Raw genomic sequence first — 20041 nt, 5'->3', positions numbered from 1 at the left:
TGTCTCGATTTGATGGCTCTAAACCACGGGAAATCCCCAGCATGAAACGTCTCAAACCACTTTTGACACGTTCGATCAGTCGCAGCACCTTCTCCATACACTGCACAACTTTTTTGTGTTTCAGTTGTGCTTTTACTGTTCTTGAAATAACAAAGCATAATATGCCACAAATGTTGCTTATTTTCTTCCATCTTTAATATTAAAACAGCTACACAAAAATTCACCAATTTTTATTTTTAAAAAATGCGTGCTGACGTGACAGCTGTAACAATACAATCTAACAAAATTGTTTTGAGTGAAGTTAAAGTTGGCTAAGCGCCACTAGAGCCATCTTATGGGAAAAAGCCAAACAAACTTTTTGGCCAAACCCAATATGTTAGTCAGAATACTCTAGGTAATATTGTTGAAAAAAAAAAGTTCAGTGCTTAAAACTTCAGTTTTATTTCTCATTCACGTAAATTTTGTTACAGGTCCAGGTAACTCCCTAGCGCAGTTGTATTCTGTATGTTGGCTCAGTGACGCACATTCTCTTCAATACATGAGCACCAAGACAAAGAAGAGGGCCTTTGAGACTCTTGTGCTGGCAGTGAGATGCTTCCACCCAAATATATGAGACAAGCCAGTTCTCACATTGCACTGGCTACCTAAATCATATGGCCATGCCTAGCCTTAAACAGTGAGTGAGGAAGGGTTTTCCTGCAATGTGCTCTAATGGAGAAAAACAAGGAATCATGGTGAGCAGTACTAATGGCTATCAAGGGGATAGACAAGCAAGATCCCAGTTTTTAAAACAAATAATATGTGTTTTTTAGTTGTGCAAGCAATGCACAACTAAAATGTCTGTATAATATCTTAGCTCCACGTGTGCAGGATGACTTCAGTGCAATTCCGAAAGTAGAATTGCTAATCTAAGAATATGCACATTTGTACACTTGTTTTTTTCATTTTACATTTCGAAAGGGGTCAAAATCCTGGAAACGTTTGCACCTGTCTAGGCTGGTGGCGCCCTTGATGCTGCCTCACACTTTGGCTGACACTGGGTATTAGCACCTAAATTTTTGCCAATCCAATCGTCAAAAAAGGGATCTCATAATTTCAATTTGTATTTCTTAGGAGTGAAATTGAGCTTCTTCCTACTTGCCAACCGTTTGCCTTTTTCTTCATGCTTTCTTTGATTTTGAGGCTGTGTGTGGATTCCCTGGGTCCTCCCAGGTGCCAGACTCAGGAGTCCGAGCTTGGCGTGGGAAAGATGATGAGCTCCCTGTAGACAGGGACCGTGCGCCTGTCATCTGTGCCCTGCACACCTGGCTGTGTCTGGCGACCAGCCCTGGGCTGGGCAGGTGAGGAAGAGGAGACACAGGTGTGGTGAAAAGACAGCTGGGGACACCGCGAGGGCATAAGAAGGAGGATCAGATTCCAGTGAGCAGAGGACAGACCCTGGAGAATCCCCGAATTCACGCCTTCCGGCAGAGAATCTTGTCTTAGTTCTTGCGAGGTTTCAAATGTTGGGAAACTACCAAGGGCATGCGGGTGGGCGCTGGCAGCAGCCGGTCCCGGACCGAGCTCTCTCCACGAGGCTGTGAGGTCGCGCACCAGCGGAGGGGGAGGAGGGGCCGCCCAAATCCTCCAAGGTCTCCAAGCGAGTGGGGAAAAAACAAAAACAAAACAAAACAAAACAAAAAAACGAAACCAAAACCTGCCTGTTTGTCCCGCCCCTCCGCGCGAGCTCAGCTAGATTCCGGTGCCGCCAACCTCCGAGGGCGAGACTCTGCTCCACTATGGCAAGTTGCTTTTGATTTTGCAGGGCAGGGTCCTCCTGCTCTGTCGCTGTGGCCCCCTAGAAGGACGCGGGCCGGTGGGGGCTGGCGAGGGTGCGGGGCTGACCCTGGCTGCGCGCGGAGGGGCCTGTGGCAGGGGCGGAACCGTCTGCCCCGGGGGCAAACGCTCCAGAGAACGTCTCTCTGCCCCGGGACTCCCAGTCTCTGAAATTCACTGCGGGCTGCGCGGGCTGCGCAAATCCAGAGACCCAACGCCTGGACCGTCTCCCACACCCAGTGCCCCGTCGCTAGGGACACAGCAGTTTCATCAAGGAGTCGCTTCGCAGTCAGTGTTAGGGCTTAACTGTTGTTCCCCTCAACAACACCCCCCCCCCCCCCCCCCCCCCCCCCCGCCCCGCTTGGGTGAACAAGAGTGGAAGAAGTTAACCAGAAATGGAGGCCACAGTTTCTTTTTAAAAAGGGCCAGGAAGAAGGATTCAAGCCAAGGACGCAAGTTGGGCAGGCATCCAGATTGATGCCGGGTCTCCATGAGAGGGAATGTGGGGGTTTTCTCTTGTGGCATTAGTTCTTTCTCTAAGCAAGGGCTCTGTGTTTTCACCCCGTGCTAGCTATCAAGAGCCGTTAGCGAATTCAAGAGTTGGCCTTCCCTTTGTCTTCTCCATCAAGCGCTTGAAAGCGGTGGCAGGGCCCTTCATTACTGGTTGGAAATGCCAGGGTCTCTGAAATGCCAAAGTACTGTGAGATGCAAGTGCGATTTTGTTTAATGGGTGGCAGTAAAGGCAACGTCAGTGAAAATAAAGAACTGATTTTAATTTAAAAAATGTAAACAAAAGCAGTGAAGATACTTATTTTTCACCAATGCTTTACTTACAAAAGTTAACTCAGTTTTTCTTTACACCTTTTTGCTTTTGCTGTGAACTCTCCTGTTGCATTGAAAATGATCTTTATTGATTTATTGATTTGAGAGAGAGAGAAAAAACATGGATTTGTTGTTCCACTTATTTATACATTCTTTGTGTGTTGTATGTACCCTGATCAACCTGCAACCCTGGCTGTGGAGATGATGCTCAAACCAACTGAGCTACCTACTTTTTTAAAATCAAATTTGATCACTAATTAAAATTCAACCTTAGTTTTCAGGCCTCTCTCTCTTTTTTTATTGATAGATAAAATACATTTTTTATCTATTAATAAATACATACTATCTAAAGACATATCTATCAATAAAACATACTCACCCTAGGATATGCTTTTTAAATAATATTTTACTAATTTATTTTTAGAGAGAAGGAAAGGGAGGGAAAGAGAGAGAGAGAGAAGCACCCATCACTTGTCTCAGAACACCCCCAGTTGGGGACCCGGCCCACAACCCAGGCGTGTCCCCTGACCAGAGTCTGACCTGAGCTTTCAGTTCACAGGCCAGAGCTTAATCAGTGGAGCCACACCAGCCAGGGCTATATATATTCTTTTAAATTGACTTTTCTGAAAGAGAAAGGAAGGGAGAGAGAGAGAAGAAAAACCAATGCGAGAGACAAACATCAATTGTTTTCCTCCCACAAGTGCCCTGACAGGATCAAACCTGCGGCCAACATGGCCTGTCTTTCATGAAGCTTCTGTGACTGCATAAGCCAGAATTAATTTTGCTTCCTAATCCTGTCTGTCATTTATTGTGTATTTTAGCATCTTTATTGTGAGTGATTTTGCATCCTCAAATTGTTGGACATTGGTGTTTTCTCTTGTAGTGAAATAGATTTCCCTCTTTTTTTTTTTTTTTTTGCTCTTCCATAATTTGCTCCAAATCATGGCACACTTTAGTTTGCTTGTGGTCTTTAGGCTGGGGCCCCTCCCAACATCGTAAAGCAGGAGGACTTGCTCTGTGGTTCCAACACCCTTCCTTACCAGCAGGTCAGATTCTCCCTCGTGTGTTCACTCAAGTTTTTTTTTCTTAAAGCATAATAATCCTCAAGTTGTCTTTCCTAAGGCTGTTGTGCAGCTGCCTGCATTGTAGTGTGTGCATGTACATGTCTAGGGAAGGGAATGTGGGGAGACGATGGGAACTGATGCTTTGCCACAGCTTTTCAACTAATCTGTCCATTTTTGTCTCCTTTTCACTTCTGAGGGTATGCCTGAAGTTTGTCACTTTTCCACTGCAACCCCTTTTTCTTACTTGGGGTTATAGCTCCTTCCCTGGGCCGTGTCCTTGCACACACTGCTATGTTTTTTCAGTCTTGCAGAAATTTGTTGAAATCTCCTCTATGCTTATTGTTCCCTTTAATGGCACTTATTCATTCGTTTATTTTTACTGTAGTTTTAGGGTGCTCTTGGGATGGACAGGACACTGTGTGCTTTGGCTGTCTTTGTCACCTGGGAGGTCAGAAGTAGTCTGACTATCTCCAGTAAAGTCCTACTCTGAATACAGAGTTCTTTCACCTGAGAGCCCTAACTGTCTTTGTGATCTGTTCCCCCTTACTTGGGCCCATGAGACATCCTGTCCCTCCTGGGGGTAAGTTGGGATAGATTATATCTGAGCTCTGGTAGTATCAGGATAGACTGCCTGTAAGCATTGAGAAAACTTATGTGTCCACTGCCCTAAATAGAATGGGGGACAAATGAAGACATTTACACACAAGCCCCTTCACTGGGTAATACAAGAAGTTCAAAGAGAGTGAGCCCAGGGAAGGTCCTACTTATAGGCGGTGTTTTGTGCCCAGCATGGTGGCAGGGTCTGCAATAGGATATATTCCTGGTGGTTCAATTCCATCTCAGATATACGCTTGAAGGCAGGATTTACTCCACTGCAGCCCTAGTATTATTGCCAGGGTTTTATTATTTGTTTTATGGCGACTTTTTCCTGATTCTCACAAAAAAAAAAGTATAGGATGTGTTTCTTATTGGCTTATCAACCTTGGACTACACAATCAAGAACACTTACAGTCATCTTCAAACTACCATATTTGGTGGTTAGCTTGGCTTTTAAAAAATTTAAATTTTAATTCAAATGTGTATTTCTTGATCTTTTTCTTTGTGATTTCCATTATTTTTAGGCCTTTAAAAAATCAGACAAACATCAGCCAATGTGTTCCATACAGACAAAAAGGGTTTGCTTTTTTTACATTTACCTCTCAAATTCATAGAGTTTATATTGGTATATGAGGCAAGGATGTATCTTTTCCATCTATCTATCTATCTATCTGTCTATCTATCTAAAAGTATCTAATCACCTGCACTGATTCCTTTATTAGATAAAACAGCCTCTCCTGCTGGTATGTGATGTTGCCTATATTAAATAGAATCTTACATATGTTAAAGAACATCCTACTATTTCTCTTACAGGCGTCAGTTTTGAATGTCAAGGAATCCAAAGCAGAAAGGACGGTTGTAGTTGCTGGTCTTCCAGCTGGCCATTTCGATGATCTGTTGCTCACCACGTTAGTGAAGATTCACTTCCAAGATATTAATGAGGGCGGAGTCGTTGAAGATGTGATATACCCAACAAGAACCAAAGGAGTTGCATTGGTAACATTCAAAGAAAAAAAAGGTATTTCTGAATCAAATTGTTGTAATATAAAAACTTCCATAGTGAAATTGAAAATTGAATATCATTAAAATGAATCATGGGATTGGTAAAGTTCAAAGTGGCTTTTAAAAAAATCATTCTGTTCTGAATTTAAAGTGGCACAATATTGCACTAACTAGAATATATGTGAAAATGGCTCATGATAAAGTAGCAGTAACTGGCAAAGTCTTGAAGACTTCTTTTTAAATTTTGAATTGTCTATGTATTAGGATAAAAGTGACACATTTTATTGTTGCAAATTTGTAAATTATGGAAAATAAACAAAACCCCACAAAATGATCTCTAATCTCACTAACAAGATAACTACTTTGGAAATTTTGAGGTGGCTTCAGCAATGTGATTGTACATTACCGTTGTTTAAGCCAACAAATGTTCAAGCCACGGTTTGATTCCTGGTGAAGCCAGAAAGGAGAAATATGGCTTGGATCTGAGATCAGGCTGCGTCAGTATGTTTCCCACTCCCGTCTCTGACACAGGCGAGGAAGTTGGGTCTGCAGATTGTATCACTCCTCCTGATTCACGGAGAGGGCAGCTTTCCTTAGAGCTCAGTGGCTGACGGGATAAATTGCCAGAGGAAGATGAGTCTCTATACCAGCCTCTTGGAGATGAAAGTACCATATTGCGTAGGAGGAGGAGAGACTTTGCTCAGCTGAGGGAAGACAGGGTCCAGAGAGAAAGACAAGAGACTATTGATCACCAGTGTCCTTATCTGTGACCATCAGTTAAGCCGTTCTCATGCGGGATGGTGGAAGGGACTTATTATTATTTCTTATTATAAGGGGATTGTAGTGTTTTGGAAGTTAATATTTCGTATGTTGAATTTGTCACCCAGAAAGAGAAAGAGAGGAGTGGGTTTATTTATTCATTCACACATGTTTATTGAGTACCTATTATTTGCCAGGTACCATTCCAGGTCTTGAGGATATAGCAATGAGTGAAATCGGCAACATGTTGTCTTTCACAAAGCATACGTCTGTGGGGGTGGACAGATAAGAAACAAACAAAACGTATATATAATACCTTGGGTGATTTATTTATTTGTATTTTATATACTTATGTTTATATTTACTTATTTTTATGAGGAACAATGGAATTATTTGGTAACATTGGTTAATAACGTAAATTTCTGGTATACTTTACAATATAACACCTGTACACTGTATTGTGTACTCACCACCCAAAGTCTAGTCTCCTTTTGTCACTTTGTATTTGGCCCCCTTCACCGTCTTCATCCTCCCCCAACCACCCTTTTTCTCTGGTAACATCCATTCTATCATCTGTATCTGTGAGTTTTTGTTTGTTTATTTGTGTCATTTGTTTATTGCTTTTTGTTTTATATCCCACATATGAGTGAAATCATGTGGTTCTTGTCCTTTTCCATCTGACTTATTTCACTTGGCGTGATACTCTCAAGGTTCGTCCGTGTAGTGTAACATCACTAGCTATCAGGGAAATGCAGAACACACCACGAGGAGACCACTTCATGCCTGTCAAGTGGCTACTGTCAACAAGACAAGAAATAACAAGTGTTGGAGAGGGTGTGGAGAAAAAGGGGAACCCTTGTACACTGCTGGTAGGAATATAATTTGGTGTAGCCACTGTGGAAAACAGTATGGAGGTTGCCCCAAAAATTAAGAATAGAGTTACTTATGACTCAGCCATCCCTCTCCTGGGTATCTACCCAAATGTTGAAAACACTTATTTGTAAAGATATATGTACTCCTATGTTCATTGTAGCATTTTCATGCTACCCTAGACAGGGAGACCCAAGTGTTCTTTGACAGATGATTGGATTAAAAAAATGTAGTACATATATACAATAGAATACTACTAGTCATGAAAAAGATGAAATGTTGCCATTTGTTTATTTTTATTTGTTGTGGACCGCTCTGCCTGGTTTCAGGAACTGTAACTCTATCCCCCATGGCTAAGGATGAGCTATTGACCCCCGGAATGTGAGCCACAGGAGACAAAGCTTGTCTCTGGTAGCAAACGCTGCCTCAGTTTTCTCTTCCTGCTCCCAAAGCTTGGTCGGAAGTCAATGAGGAGTAAGACCCCTCACAGCAGGGGGCAATTTAAGCCAGACTCGATCACTTGGGAGGTCTTCATGGAAGGACTCAGGGGGCTGCAACAAAGAGTGAGCAATGGACCCCTGCCCCCCAGCTTTGACATAGCCCGAGTCCCCATGTTCTCTGGGAGAAGTGCTTCCTGGCTCTAATCCCCTTAAGCCTGAATACCTGTCGGGGAGAGGTGCAGCTCCTTGCCATGCCAGAGTGGATCCCAGTGGGGTGGGGGTGGGGGGGATCTGGCATCACAGAGAATTCCTAAAAAACCTGTGAAACCTGCTCTGATAAGAGTGCTTTCATTCATATGTTAAGGGTCTGAGCAGGAAACCCTAAAGTTTCTGTAAAACTCCCTTCCTGACAGACACTGACTTAGACTAATCCCTCAGCTATTTTTGAAATGTTATCTACTGTTTGATCCTTGCCACCCTGTATTCCTGTGTATTACAACCCAATAAAGGCCCCTGGAGGAAAGGGGCTTGCTGCCTTTTTCCCTGATAAACTGGACACTGCTCAAAGCCTTTTTTTTCCTCAGAGAAACTGCCCACCTCTCCTTCCCAAGCGGATCATGTCTTGGTAGTGTTTACGTTCATCTGTGGCGGGTGGGGGGACTTGTGGGAAAAGTCGCCCCCACATTTATTTATATACAATAGTATATAACATGAGTATTATGAAAAAATACAAAGCGGAATAAAAGGAGAGAATGTGATGGAAGATGTCACTGTAGATAGCGTGAGTAGGAAAACAACTCCGTTCAGGTGGCATTAGAGCAGAGAGCTAAATGAAGTTAGAGAATGACTCATGCAGATAAGGGGGAAGGAAGGCCATTCTTGGCCAAGGGGAGGACTGGGGAAAATTCTCTGAAGGGATAGCACACTGGCCGTCTTGAAGAACAGCAAGGAGGCCTGTGTGGCTGGGCTGGAATGAGTGAGAGGGAGAGTAATAAGAGGTGTTAGGTGGGTACCCAGGGACCAGTTTATGTTGAGTAGCTTATAGGTCCAGCCAAGGCGTCTGGATTCTCTTTTTCCTGGGTGAGAGGGAAGCCACTGGAGCATTTTGAGCAGAGGACAGACAAAGTGGCACTGCCTTGTCTTGGACGGTCAGTCTGTCAGCCATGTGGAGAAGGGAAGCTACTGGTCATGGCTGGTTTCGACTAGTGAGGTAGTGGGTCAGATGATTAAGAACTAATGGATATTCGTGATTTGCTGATGGATTGGAGTCATTTTCTGAGGCATGGAACACAGGAGGAAGAGTACTTTTAGACAAAGGATGGTTATCTAGAGTTGAATTTTGGTCGTTAAGATACCTATTAGAATAATGAAATAGAGATTCCCACAGACGGAAGGGAGAAAAGTCCAGGCTGAGATAGAACCTTGAAAGTGGCGCATGTAGGAATGGCATCTGAAGCCATGGGGGTGGGTAGAGGTTAGCAAAGAGGCATGAGACCTGAGGTGCAGGCATGCCAACATCTGGAGAGTGGGAGGAGAAGGAGAACTAGCAAAGGAGACTGAGCAGGTCAGCCAGTGAATTAGAGGAGAACCAGGGCAGTGTGGTGTCCTGGATTTAAGACGGTGATGTCTCCTCAGGGCCATAATTAACAGAGACTGATTATGTTAACTGATTGATTAACTTTTAGGTGTTTGTTTTCTATTTATATATACATATGTATATTTTTAAAAGTATGACTAGGATCATATTTATGTATAAATTAATTTTAATATGTTCAGGTAGAAGGGAAAGCTATTTAAAAGTTGACTTTAGAGGGAAAATGTTGAAGAAAACTTAGGCATTCTAAATAACAGAGCTGAACATCTCTATTATTATTAATAAAAATAATTACTAGCGTATCGAGCCATAACACTTCTGACGGCATCGTTTCCACTTAGTTGCAGAGAATGTCATCAGAAAAGAGAAACACCATCTAGCAGAGGAGGTTGGACACATTCAACTCAGAGTCTCTCATTTGAGTGAAAAGGTGAGGTGTGATGCTGCAGGCCCGCCGGTGGTCCTGGACCCCATTTCTTCCGCAGAGTGTTCCCTACCCAGGAGACTCGTAGCACTATTACCCCAGGACTTCTAGGACAGAAGGCACCAACTCCCTAACCTGAGTCAGGGTTCAAGGCCAAACCTGCATCTTAACATTTTTTTTGTGACTGCCTGGTCTGTGTTTATGTTTCCGTGTGTCCCAATTGATGCTTTCACAGTGCTAGTGAGTCTATTTATACTCTCATGGATGCAGTCAGGTACGGACCTAAAAAACTAATTTTGGGAAAAAACAAAAACCCAATTAGCATGAACATTAAAAAGAAGCTTTGAAGATGCAGGAAAGGCAGAAATCAGAGGAAAAAGTTAAAATTCCAAGCATTGGTTTGAAACTGTATTTGGTAAGAAACCCAGGGCGCTGTGCAGCCATCTTCACACTCAGAGGGTCCGTACGGGGACCCCATCCTCTGAGCAGAGACAGAACAGTGCGCATCTATGGATTCTGCTTAAGACTTTGTTTCAAAAAGACGTTCTGCCTCTAAAAAATTCTTGACTACCTCTGCTTTGGGGAGTGCAGTGAGGGGCTGTGGGCGCCTTGGGGCTGTGGGATCCCTTGGAAGGGCCCCTGTAGAGACAGTGGTGGAAGAAGAATGTGGTTATGTGGTCTGCCCCACTACACGGTGCTGGTTCAAGTCCCCTCTCTTTAATTTTAGGTCTTCAGCTCGGTCAGTGCTGTACTTGATCTCTCCATTTTTCAGAGTCAAGTCTTTCTGGAACGTCTGGTAAGAGACCTGAAAAGGCAACATCCAACTTTGTGCTTCAGTTCTTTGGAAGACAGCGGAAGAATCTCTGTTCAAGGATCGTTTCCGGCTGTCAAGAAGCTCAAAGAATCTTTGCTATTAAAAGCAAGTTCTCTTTTAGAAAAGAACAGGGGTTTTATGAGTGAGCGGGAGAAGTGGAATAGGCAGAGCCCCAGAAGGAGCCCACAGAGAAGTGGCAACTCTCTGGAGACACTCAGGTGCTCAGTGCCCGAGACTCCTAGAAGTGGAGAAGTAGTTGTTCTCGACACAGATATTTTTCACTACCTGAAAAAGGGCAATTTTTATAAAAGCACATTGAAAAAATATCATGTTGTATGTCAGGAGAGGGTAGATGGTGAAATCACCACAATTTGCATAAGAAATGCTCTAGTTGGTTCTCAGCCAAACCATGAAAAACTTGTGAAAGAGTTCATTGAGAAATATTCACATGCTCTTCACTTCGATCTTAGAAAAGAGACATTTGTTTTGGAAGAAAAGGAAAAGAGACAGAAAACCAATATTAAGTGGGCATGTAAACAACTGAGCTCGAAGTACCTTGATGTTCTGATTACGTTTTACGAGACACACGTTGACATTATAGGACCGACTTCTGTCATTTACGCGTTTAAAAAAGAGGCCATGGAATTAATAAGGCAAACAGTTAGGTAATAGAATCTCGGCAACAGGGCTGGTGAGGACGGTTGCTTTCCTTACTGAGCAGGGATGGCGCCGTGTATAACGCCAGCTTTATCTCATTTAATCTTTGTGTCCCTGCTTTGTTGTGGGCATTGCTGTCCTTCCATGATGGGGGAAGGAACCGGGGTTTGGAGAGGCTAAAACACTTGTCCGAGGTTATCTAGCTGCCAAGGATTGGGGCTGGGGCTAAACCCAGTCTATGTGACTACCAAGATAGTATTTAAGATGTAAAACTTAAAAAAAAAAAAAACCCTCATGAAACTTTGAAGAAATTTCACTTTCTCTGCAACCTCAAATTCTGAGAAAAAGAAGTAGCCTTAATTCTAATACGTGAGAGGTTTAGATGATGATGAGGATGTTATTGGCAATTTCTGAGCATTTACAAAGTTTTCATTTATGCCAAATAGGATAAGAATGCTGCCCGAAGTCACTTGAGAAGCTACTTGGGAAGTATTTCTAATATAGGTTAAATCATGACTTGACTTAATCCCACTGGCACAAGGTTACTGGGCAGGTGGGACATTTTTATTTAGCCTAACTAAGTGCTTGGGTAAAATGTTTCTTCCCCTGTTATAATTATGAAGACACTACCCTTAGTGTCTTTTTTCTCTGCTCCCCTTTTTAGTTTGTAACTATTGTTAAAGCAACAACATTGGAGGAATAAGATCATGGATGATGAGGATGATGACACACGTACTGGAAATATCCAGGGGGACATTGTGTAAAGTGTGTGATTGTCCAACCACTATGATGTCCACTTTAAACTATAATACAAAACAATACTGAAAGTGAACTGTAATTGAAAAATTTTAAAGCGTCACAATTTTCACGTATGGAACTAAGAAAAATTGCCCTGGCTGGGTAGCTCAGTTGGTTAAAGCGTCATCCCCTATGCAAAGGTTGTAGGTTTGATCCTTAGTCAGGGCACTCACAATCAACCAGTGAGTGCGTGGATAAGTGGGACAACAAATCGATGTTTCTGTCTCCCTCTCTCCTTCATTTTTCTCTCTAAAATCAATACATAAAAATTAAGAAAATAAATAAAAGGAGACATTAATACAAAAGGAATAACAAATGCTACTTGCCAGGCATAATTTTAAGAGCCTTTCATATCTTTTTTTGTTCGGTTCTGATAGCAGTCCTGTGGGGCAGGTGCTGGTTTTCTGCCCTTTTCACAGATGAGGGAACCAAAGCACACCGATGTAATGTAACGCGCCTGTACTCTCAATGACTCTACTGTGCTTCTCCCTTTAATAGAGCTAGTTTCCTACAATTCTACTGAAACAATTGAGAAGTGTTACCTTAAAGATGACAGGATATGAAAATTCTTTAGGGAATAAGAGAAGCCAGGGCTTGTAAGTCATGAAGTTGTCCAGGACTACCCTGAATTTCACTTTGGGTGAAGCCAATCTTAAGTAGCTGGGCCCCTGCAAGAGAGCCATCTAGAATTAATAAGATGACTACGTCTCACATAGCTCCGAGTAGACAATCATGCTTATGATGATTGGAGTTGTTTATATCAGTAGAAAAGATTAATCTCTGTGTGCTTTCATTTTTTTCTCATCCGTCTAAATCCAAAATATGTAACTAATTTCAATTTCTTTAAATATGACATTTCATTTCTGTATGAATAAACAAATACTTATCACGGGAAATGGCTGTTTATATCAAGCAACCCAATAAAGTATCTTCAAGATAAAAAGGAGGTTTCATTGTTGTTTTACTTCAAGGACTTTGTCTCAGTCTGGGTCCAATCAGGAGGGAGAAGACAGTAATTTGAATAGGGAACGCATAATATAAAGAATTGTTAACTATAACAGGAGATTGGAATAATGAGGGATTGACTATGAAGAAAAAAGAAAACTCTAAAAAATACAAGGATAAAAGATATAAGGAGCAGTTTAGATAGCGTGCCCAAGAAAGAACTCCCCAGCTCCCTCCCCACCATCCCTAGAACTGGAAGCCTGCCCTTGCTGGAGGGCTTGCTCAAGGGCATCTTGCTGGAAATCCATCCTCTAGGGTGGTGGAAGACTCTCTTCCCCGGAGTATCTCACAAGGAAGGACACTCCATTACAGAACCATTGAAGAGGTTGCTGAAGGGATGAAGTGGCTGGTGGCTGGGTGATACAGGCCACTATGCACTACAGGCTCCAAGTGGTGGGGAGGCCCCATGTACTAGGGGCTGCCCACTGGAGGAGCTGCCGGTGATTCATGGGCCTGATGGTGGAGAAGCGGCCTGTGCTGAGGGAGCTGGATACTCAGGGAGCTGGACCTGGGGTAGCCTGCCAGTTGAACACACTGAAGCAAGAGCGAGACTCTTTCCTCTTGCAGTGTCCCTCTGGTGCCCTCTACTGGGAAAGCCTAACATCCTGTCAGCTACAAAGGAAAAATCTTTAAAGGGCCTAGGGCTATTTTTATAGAGTATGCACAAGATGACTTTAAAGCTTAGTCAAAAAATTAATAACTGGCAGAGTTATCTTCGGTACCTACCAAGACGTTCATTATTTATGGGTATTTAATACCAATAGGATAGTTTCTCAACAAAGAGCTGGATCAGAATACTGTCTCATTCCACGATCTGATAAAAATTGAACACTAATTGATTTAAAGGTACAGGTACAGCATCTTCTGCTTGAGAAGATTATGTATTTCAGGTATTCTTACATACTGTTGTCCACTTTAGAATTTGTTTAATGGTACTCTTCTTATAATATGCTAGTTGTGTTACCAGTTTCTATCTTTTATAAAAACTGTCTTTTTTCAAAGCAGTGATGCTAATTTTTATTAAAATTTATTTTGGGAGGTTATTCATGTCGAGACAGATGATATGAGTCCCAACTTGTTGTCAGGCCTAAACCCTGTTGTGTGTCTGCCATTGAGAGAAAAACCTGTCATTTAATTAGGCAGGTTGATACTTTTCAAAGAGGCTGCAGGTTGTGAAGGGAGCCATTATCAGGTCTAAAAAGATGTGGGAGTTTGAGATCTTGGCGGACAAAGGAGCAGAGTGGGGGAAGGGGCTCTGAAGCTTTTGGTAAGAAACTCAGCAATTTTTGTTGAGCTCATTCTCTGGGACAACTATTTTGCTGTGTTCTGGAGGAAGCAGTGGGACATAAGACAAAAATGTTCACTGACGTCTTCGAAGTCGGGCAGAGAGACCAGCAGACAAGCCATTAGAGTAGTGTTTGCTATACCACTAGTCTGCATAGGGTTGGGGAGTCAATTCTTACCTAGTCATTTCCAAATTATTGGCATAATTCTCATAGAAAAAGGTAATGAGCATTTGTTTAAGTTTTATTTACCTTACTATTAAGAAGTTAACTAGCAGAATGAAAAGCTGGTTCAGAAAGAACATAAGAAATGGAATTAAAAAGTCACTAGGGAAAAGCATGTTGGTAAAGATTGCTACCTTGGATCAAAATTAATCATTGTCCTTTAATGCTATAAAATTGTGATTCAGGGGACTGTTTTTGCTTGTAGTCAGAAAAGAGAATCACAATTTGTTGGTCTTTTTTCAGAGTCAAATTTCTGACTTCACAGAATTATAAAATGTCATTGTCCTAATCAACTGTGATATTAAGTGAAAGCAAGTTGCATTCCCCACAAGAGTGACCCACAAGTGGGCTTATTAGAGCTTGTCCGGTGTGGCATCAAAAGGTCTACATAATTATTTTGTACTTTATTTCTGTATCTTGAGAAGTTTTCTTTAACAAGTGTCAGAAGAAGCTTCCTAGGGGCTGAGAACCGATGGATGGGAGCTAGCTCAGTGGAAGGATGAAGTGGGTGGGCACCTCAGCACCTGGTTTGGTAGATGAATGCGAAGTTTAAGGACGGCTGGATTTTGACAGCTTCTTCAGTTAGACAAGGTTCTATTTGATAGACAAGCTTCTTCAATTTCTCAATAGGAGACTCACAGGTAAGAAGGTGTAGAGAGAAGGAAATGTCTAACTTGCTCTGTGAGTTTCTCTTAATAAACCGTGTTAGTGATAATAGGTCAAGTTTCCACAAAATAGTAATTTAAGGAACTTCACTGTCCTGCCTGGATTTTGTCACTTTTGAAACATTTCCTGGTATAAACCTGGTTGACCAAAATGAAAATGCTTCACTCGAGTGGGATCTCTTCCACATTTCCCATCGACTCCGTCTCTCTCGTCTCTCCCCTCTGTCAAGCTGAATGATTCCGGGAAAGTCCCTTTACCCTTCTGGCCTCAGGATTCTTAGTGGCAGCCTATTTCACAGGGTTATTGTGAGTTTTAAAAAAGCATCTTAAGGAATAGATGTACAAAAAGAGTAGTTATTATTTGAAGAACTTGGTAATACCAACACCCCAAGAAAACTCTGTCTGCTTAGAATGTCTCATCTCAGAGTTGGCACCAACATGGTACTTGAACTAGAAAACAAGGAGTCACTCTGGACTTCTTCCTTTTCTCTCCGTTTGCATGGCCAGGGCCTTCGATCAGGCCTATGTCATCCCTTCCAAGATTTAGTGGGTTGAATAGTAACCCCACCCCAAATTCGCTTACTACACTACTGTAATTAGCTCATAGCCTGAGTTGTTGTAATATTCTAACTGGCCTTCCTGGCTCCGCTCTACCCACGCCCCACGCCCCACGCTCTCAATTCATTCCTTACATCACTACCAGATTCACCTGCCTGAACTGATTAGTGGTAATCAGGGAGCTTATACTATCAGGCTAGTGTGTCCCACCCTGAAATTTCACTGAAACGTTTAATCTTACCTTCTCTTTGGTCCACTTACAGCATATATTATGTGATAGGTACAGACTACTTAAGCTCATAAAGGATTAGTATTTTCTCATATATAAACTTATATTTTGGGTTTCAAGTGTCAATTTTTCCGATGTGAATAAGTGTCTTTTTTTTCTCCCCCAAAGCTAGCAAGCATCATTTACGTATACGTAGCTCTGTGTCAGGGGAACACGGCCCGTGTCGGCCATAGAGCATAGACTTTAGCAACACTACTTACTAGCTTGTGACTTTGTTCTTTCAGTTTCCACATCTATGAACTAGGAATAATAACTGGCCGTATAAGATTTTGTGAGGATAAGATGAAGCCCTCAGCCTGGGGCTTGGCTCCTTGTGGTAAAAGGAAGCCCTCCTTACCATTCCCGTCAATCATGGGAAACAACGCACCCCAGTTCAGAGCAAATGTGGTCACATAATTGGAAAAGTATTCCTTACATTTTCTTTGCTAAAGTTTAACTAAAGCGGGGCTCATTGGTTCACAGCATTTATTTCGGGAGGGAATATCAGAATTATGCCTTGGTATTGTTCACGCCTGGGGGAAGAGGGAGCGGTTTCTGTCCAGGGTGAAGACAGTAGGCGACTCAACCTCTTGGTCCCCTAAGAGGTGTGAGCAGTGGCTTTATTGTGTTAACACTTGGCTCGATGTATATAATTTTCTGCTTGCAGGACATTTCAGATCAGTTTATATCTCAGAGGCAAGCTCAGATTTTGTAGTTTCCAAGTTTCCCCCTTGATTTTTTTGCAGAGGCAGGGGATGGGGTGGAGGTATCCTTCTGCAGTTCGTGATATGTCAGACCATGTCAGACAGTCGGGAAATTGCTTTAAACCCTTTTCATTGTTCTATTCTGTTTCAGCACATTGGGGTATACGCTACATTCCTTTTAACTATATAATTGAGTGACTATAATCCTTATTTTTTTTTCCACTGTGAGAAGGCTTTATTTTCCTTTCTAGGGTTCTCTCTCTTTCAAATCCCAGGGATACGTCCTCAGCAGAAGGGAGGGACTTGAAGGACAGAAACATGGTAAGCCTGCTCAGTTTGCTAGAGGAACCCACCCTGGTTCATAAGTTGTCTCTAGTGGTCTGTTGTTTCAGTGTGTCATTCTAAATAAAGGGGTAAACAGAGGCAAGCTCAAATTTCCAGAAATTGAGCTCATTCTGGAATAGCAGAGGAAATGCACTGTGAAAGTGCACGCCGCAGCAAGCTTCAGGCAAGTCCACTGAGGGTTTGGGCAGGCTGTATTGGTGAGGAGTACAGCAGGGGCAAGTCCTGCCAGAGTCCAAGCAGCTAAGTTCATTGGCTTGAGGATGTCAGGGATTGTTCATTGGTCAAGAGTTACCTTGTTGGGTCTTTAGTCAAGACCAGGCATTTACTGGAAATCAGTCTCTCTGTTCTCACATTCCGTGTTCCTCTGAGGACTTGTGCACGAGACTCACCATTTCATAGCCTTTGTTCCACCTCACGCTGAAATCCTTTCACAATTGCGGTCCTTGCCCTCAAGGCGATCCAGATCTGGGGGTGTCTTCCGCAGGTAAAGAAAGGGGACCCTGCCCGGAGTTCACTCAGCAGCACTGGTGCCAAGGTAGGCCAACTCCTAGTGACAAGCATCTTTAGGGACCGAACTCTCTGCTCGTACATACACAGTCGGTCATCAGTATTCGTGAGTTCTGTGTTTTGTGGGCTCACCTACTTGATGAAACTTATTTGTAACCCCCATGCCCACAAATGCTCATGAGGTAAAAAAATAAAATAAAATAAAATAAAATAAAATAAAATAAAATAAAATAAAATAAAATAAAATAAAATAAAATAAAATAGAGTCTCCTGACTAATAGAGTCCCAGCCGAGGTATAACAAGGTGAGGCTCTGCCTTCTTATGCCAGCTCTCACTGCAAACAAGTGTCCTTTCTGTGGGATTTAGTGCCATATTTCTCACATTTCTGTGCTTCTTTGGGGGTGACTTTGCCGTTTAAAATGGTCCCCGAGTGCAGTGCTGAAGTATGCCCAGTGTTCCCAAGTGTGAGGAGGCTGTGATATGTTACTCAGAGAAAGTACCTGTGGTGACAAACTTCATTCAGGCACGAGCTGTTGTGAATTGTAGCGCTGTTGGACGAGTTCAATGTTAATGAATCAGCAATAGCTATCAAGCAAGGCATCATTAAGCAGAAATACACATAAAACAGGTTATGTATTGATGGAGTGACAAAAATACTGTGACCAGAGGGAAGCTAAGCTTTGTATTTCTTCTAGGAGCAATGGCTCAGTATTATCAGCTAAGTCAGCATTCATGGCCACTTTATAGGACAAAACTACCGTGAATAATAAGAATGTACTGTGAATATACAGTTATTTCTGTAGGAAGCGTTCATGGCCAGAGAGCATGAGCCAGAGATTATCCTTTTGTAAGACCTGTGGGAGAACCAGTCTCTCCTAGTTTCCAAAGTGTTAGCTTGCACCACTGGGCTGGTACAGAAGGGGTCTCTTCCTTGTCACTGCCTGTAGCTGGGGTGGGGTGGTGGCGGCGTATGGCACAGATTGGTAGGGTAATCCAGAGGTGTGAGTGTCCAGGTGACCCTTGCCTCTCTCAGGCAGCCTTCCACCAGCCCCGCTCCTGTGGTCTCTCTATTGGGCCCAGATGTGAAGAAAATTCCTCATTCTGGCCTCAGAATGATTTGCAGGGGGAATATGTACTATTTCTGCTCTCATCCCCCTAACGTATAATTGCAAAAATAAAACAATCTGACACTAGTACATTTCTCAAGATCTGAGCTGTCTAGTTGTAGCAAAGGTCACCCTGATAGATAGTGATGTAAATACTAAAAACGGTTACCAGTAAATCCTATTTATATCATGCCTAGAACAAAACCTGAGGCTTTATTGGAGAGCCAGGAGTAAATCAACACTGCCCACAGTCAAGTGAGGTTTGAGGTGAGCTAAAGACTGAATTCGTGTTTAATCAAGACTATAATAGGTTTTGCTGTTGAACCTTAGCTTTAATTGAAGGTTTCAAAGGTGACAATGTTCTCCTAAATTTGGCATTCTCTTGATTGCAGTTGAAAAGATTTCTCACATGTATAGGAGACCAGTCTTGAATAGCTAAGTTATTGGTACCCTGAAGATTTCTGTGTGAGGGACTTTGGGATGACCATTTGGTATTAGGGAGATGGGGTATCATTTCTACCTTGCTGCTTTTTACTTTAATTCAGCTTTACCTCTTTCAGGGGTGCATTTCTTTACAAAAATGGCTGTGTCAGAGCAATGCCAATTGTTTATTAAACATAAATAAACAAACATATCTTTATAGCTTAACATTTTAGTAGGAAAAGATGCATGTTTATATACTTATATATATAAAAATTATTCAAGGCAAACAAGTCTTGATTGATTATGTGTATCTTCTCTTGCCTTTGCTTTCTCTTTTTTATACCAATTATAACACTTTGTATAATCAATTATTATTTTCAAATATATTAATTTAGTGCCTGTTGATTATACAAGAGTATTTATGCCTCCCTTTTCTTGCCACCTGGTGCCATGTCTCAGTCTTAAGGGTTGTTATAATCTGCATGCATGTTTTTAATTTTTTTGTCTTACCTGTCCTGTTATTTCTTTCATCCTATGCTATGACAAAAGCAACTATAAGACATCAAATTGCTTTTTGAGAAACTTCTGTATAGCCGCTTCCCAATTATAGTTTGAAATAAAGGAATTATTAAAACAACCGGGTTATTTTGAAACCAGCATGGGACAGTCTGATGTAAATGATGGTAGTGTTACTTTGAATCACATCTTCTATGATAGAAAATATCATGAGGAATTGACTCTGACCTTGGCATTTACCAACTATCTGTTACTTTTCACTATTACAAAGAAGAACATAATCCCTTTCTCATAGGTGAATGGTGTGATATTAGAAATATGCAGCTCCAAGTTCACAGATCTTGGAACAATTTACATCAGGATTATCTTAAGTTTCTTGATTGGTTTGAGAATCAGAGATGGTTATAATTTGGAAAAGCACTAGAGGGCGCCAGATCCCTTTCTGAAGTACTTTGTCCTGGAGCAGGAGCACAGCTGTCACCCATATTCAGATCAGAGTTGTAAACTTGTGAATTCAGTGCCCATCTCAGTCAACACACATGATTACACGTATATTTTACATTTAAAAATTGCAAATTTTAGAGAGTAAACTGTTATGTATTATGAGGGTTTTGAGAGATCTATTATCTAAATAGTATCCGTAGACCTTGCTTGGATCCTGATTCAAGCAAAATGACTTTTAAAAGATGTTTGTGGGGAATCTTTCTTGGGAGACTTCTGGCCAAGATGGAGGTGTAGGTAGTTAGACACACTGTGCCTCCTCATACAACCAAAAGAAG

The 20041-nt window shown here is 42.0% G+C and overlaps 1 protein-coding gene across 1 annotated transcript; it reads left to right on the top strand.

The window, feature by feature from the left end:
• Positions 1 to 1679: 1679 nt before the first annotated feature.
• RBM43 (RNA binding motif protein 43) lies at positions 1680 to 11730 on the top strand. The gene is made up of 4 exons (XM_037027817.1): positions 1680 to 1781; positions 5112 to 5316; positions 9305 to 9393; positions 10115 to 11730. Exons 1-4 carry the CDS (start codon positions 1779 to 1781, stop codon positions 10868 to 10870), a joined length of 1053 nt encoding a protein of 350 aa, XP_036883712.1. The 5' UTR covers positions 1680 to 1778; the 3' UTR covers positions 10871 to 11730.
• Positions 11731 to 20041: the final 8311 nt, after the last annotated feature.

The sequence above is a fragment of the Sturnira hondurensis genome, unplaced genomic scaffold (genome assembly GCF_014824575.4).
Source record: "Sturnira hondurensis isolate 20B ecotype Veracruz unplaced genomic scaffold, ASM1482457v3 Scaffold0019428, whole genome shotgun sequence".
NCBI lineage: Eukaryota > Metazoa > Chordata > Mammalia > Chiroptera > Phyllostomidae > Sturnira > Sturnira hondurensis.
Note: the sequence above shows the minus strand (reverse complement) of the source record. Positions and strands in the feature narration are given on the sequence as shown.

What these genes read in the sequence shown, in the direction of transcription:
- RBM43 (XM_037027817.1), top strand. An exon ending in AACATTCAAAGAAAAAAAAG is followed by an intron (nt 5,317 to 9,304) that starts GTATTTCTGAAT and finishes GTTTCCACTTAG; the next exon opens with TTGCAGAGAATGTCATCAGA. An exon ending in TCTCTCATTTGAGTGAAAAG is followed by an intron (nt 9,394 to 10,114) that starts GTGAGGTGTGAT and finishes CTTTAATTTTAG; the next exon opens with GTCTTCAGCTCGGTCAGTGC.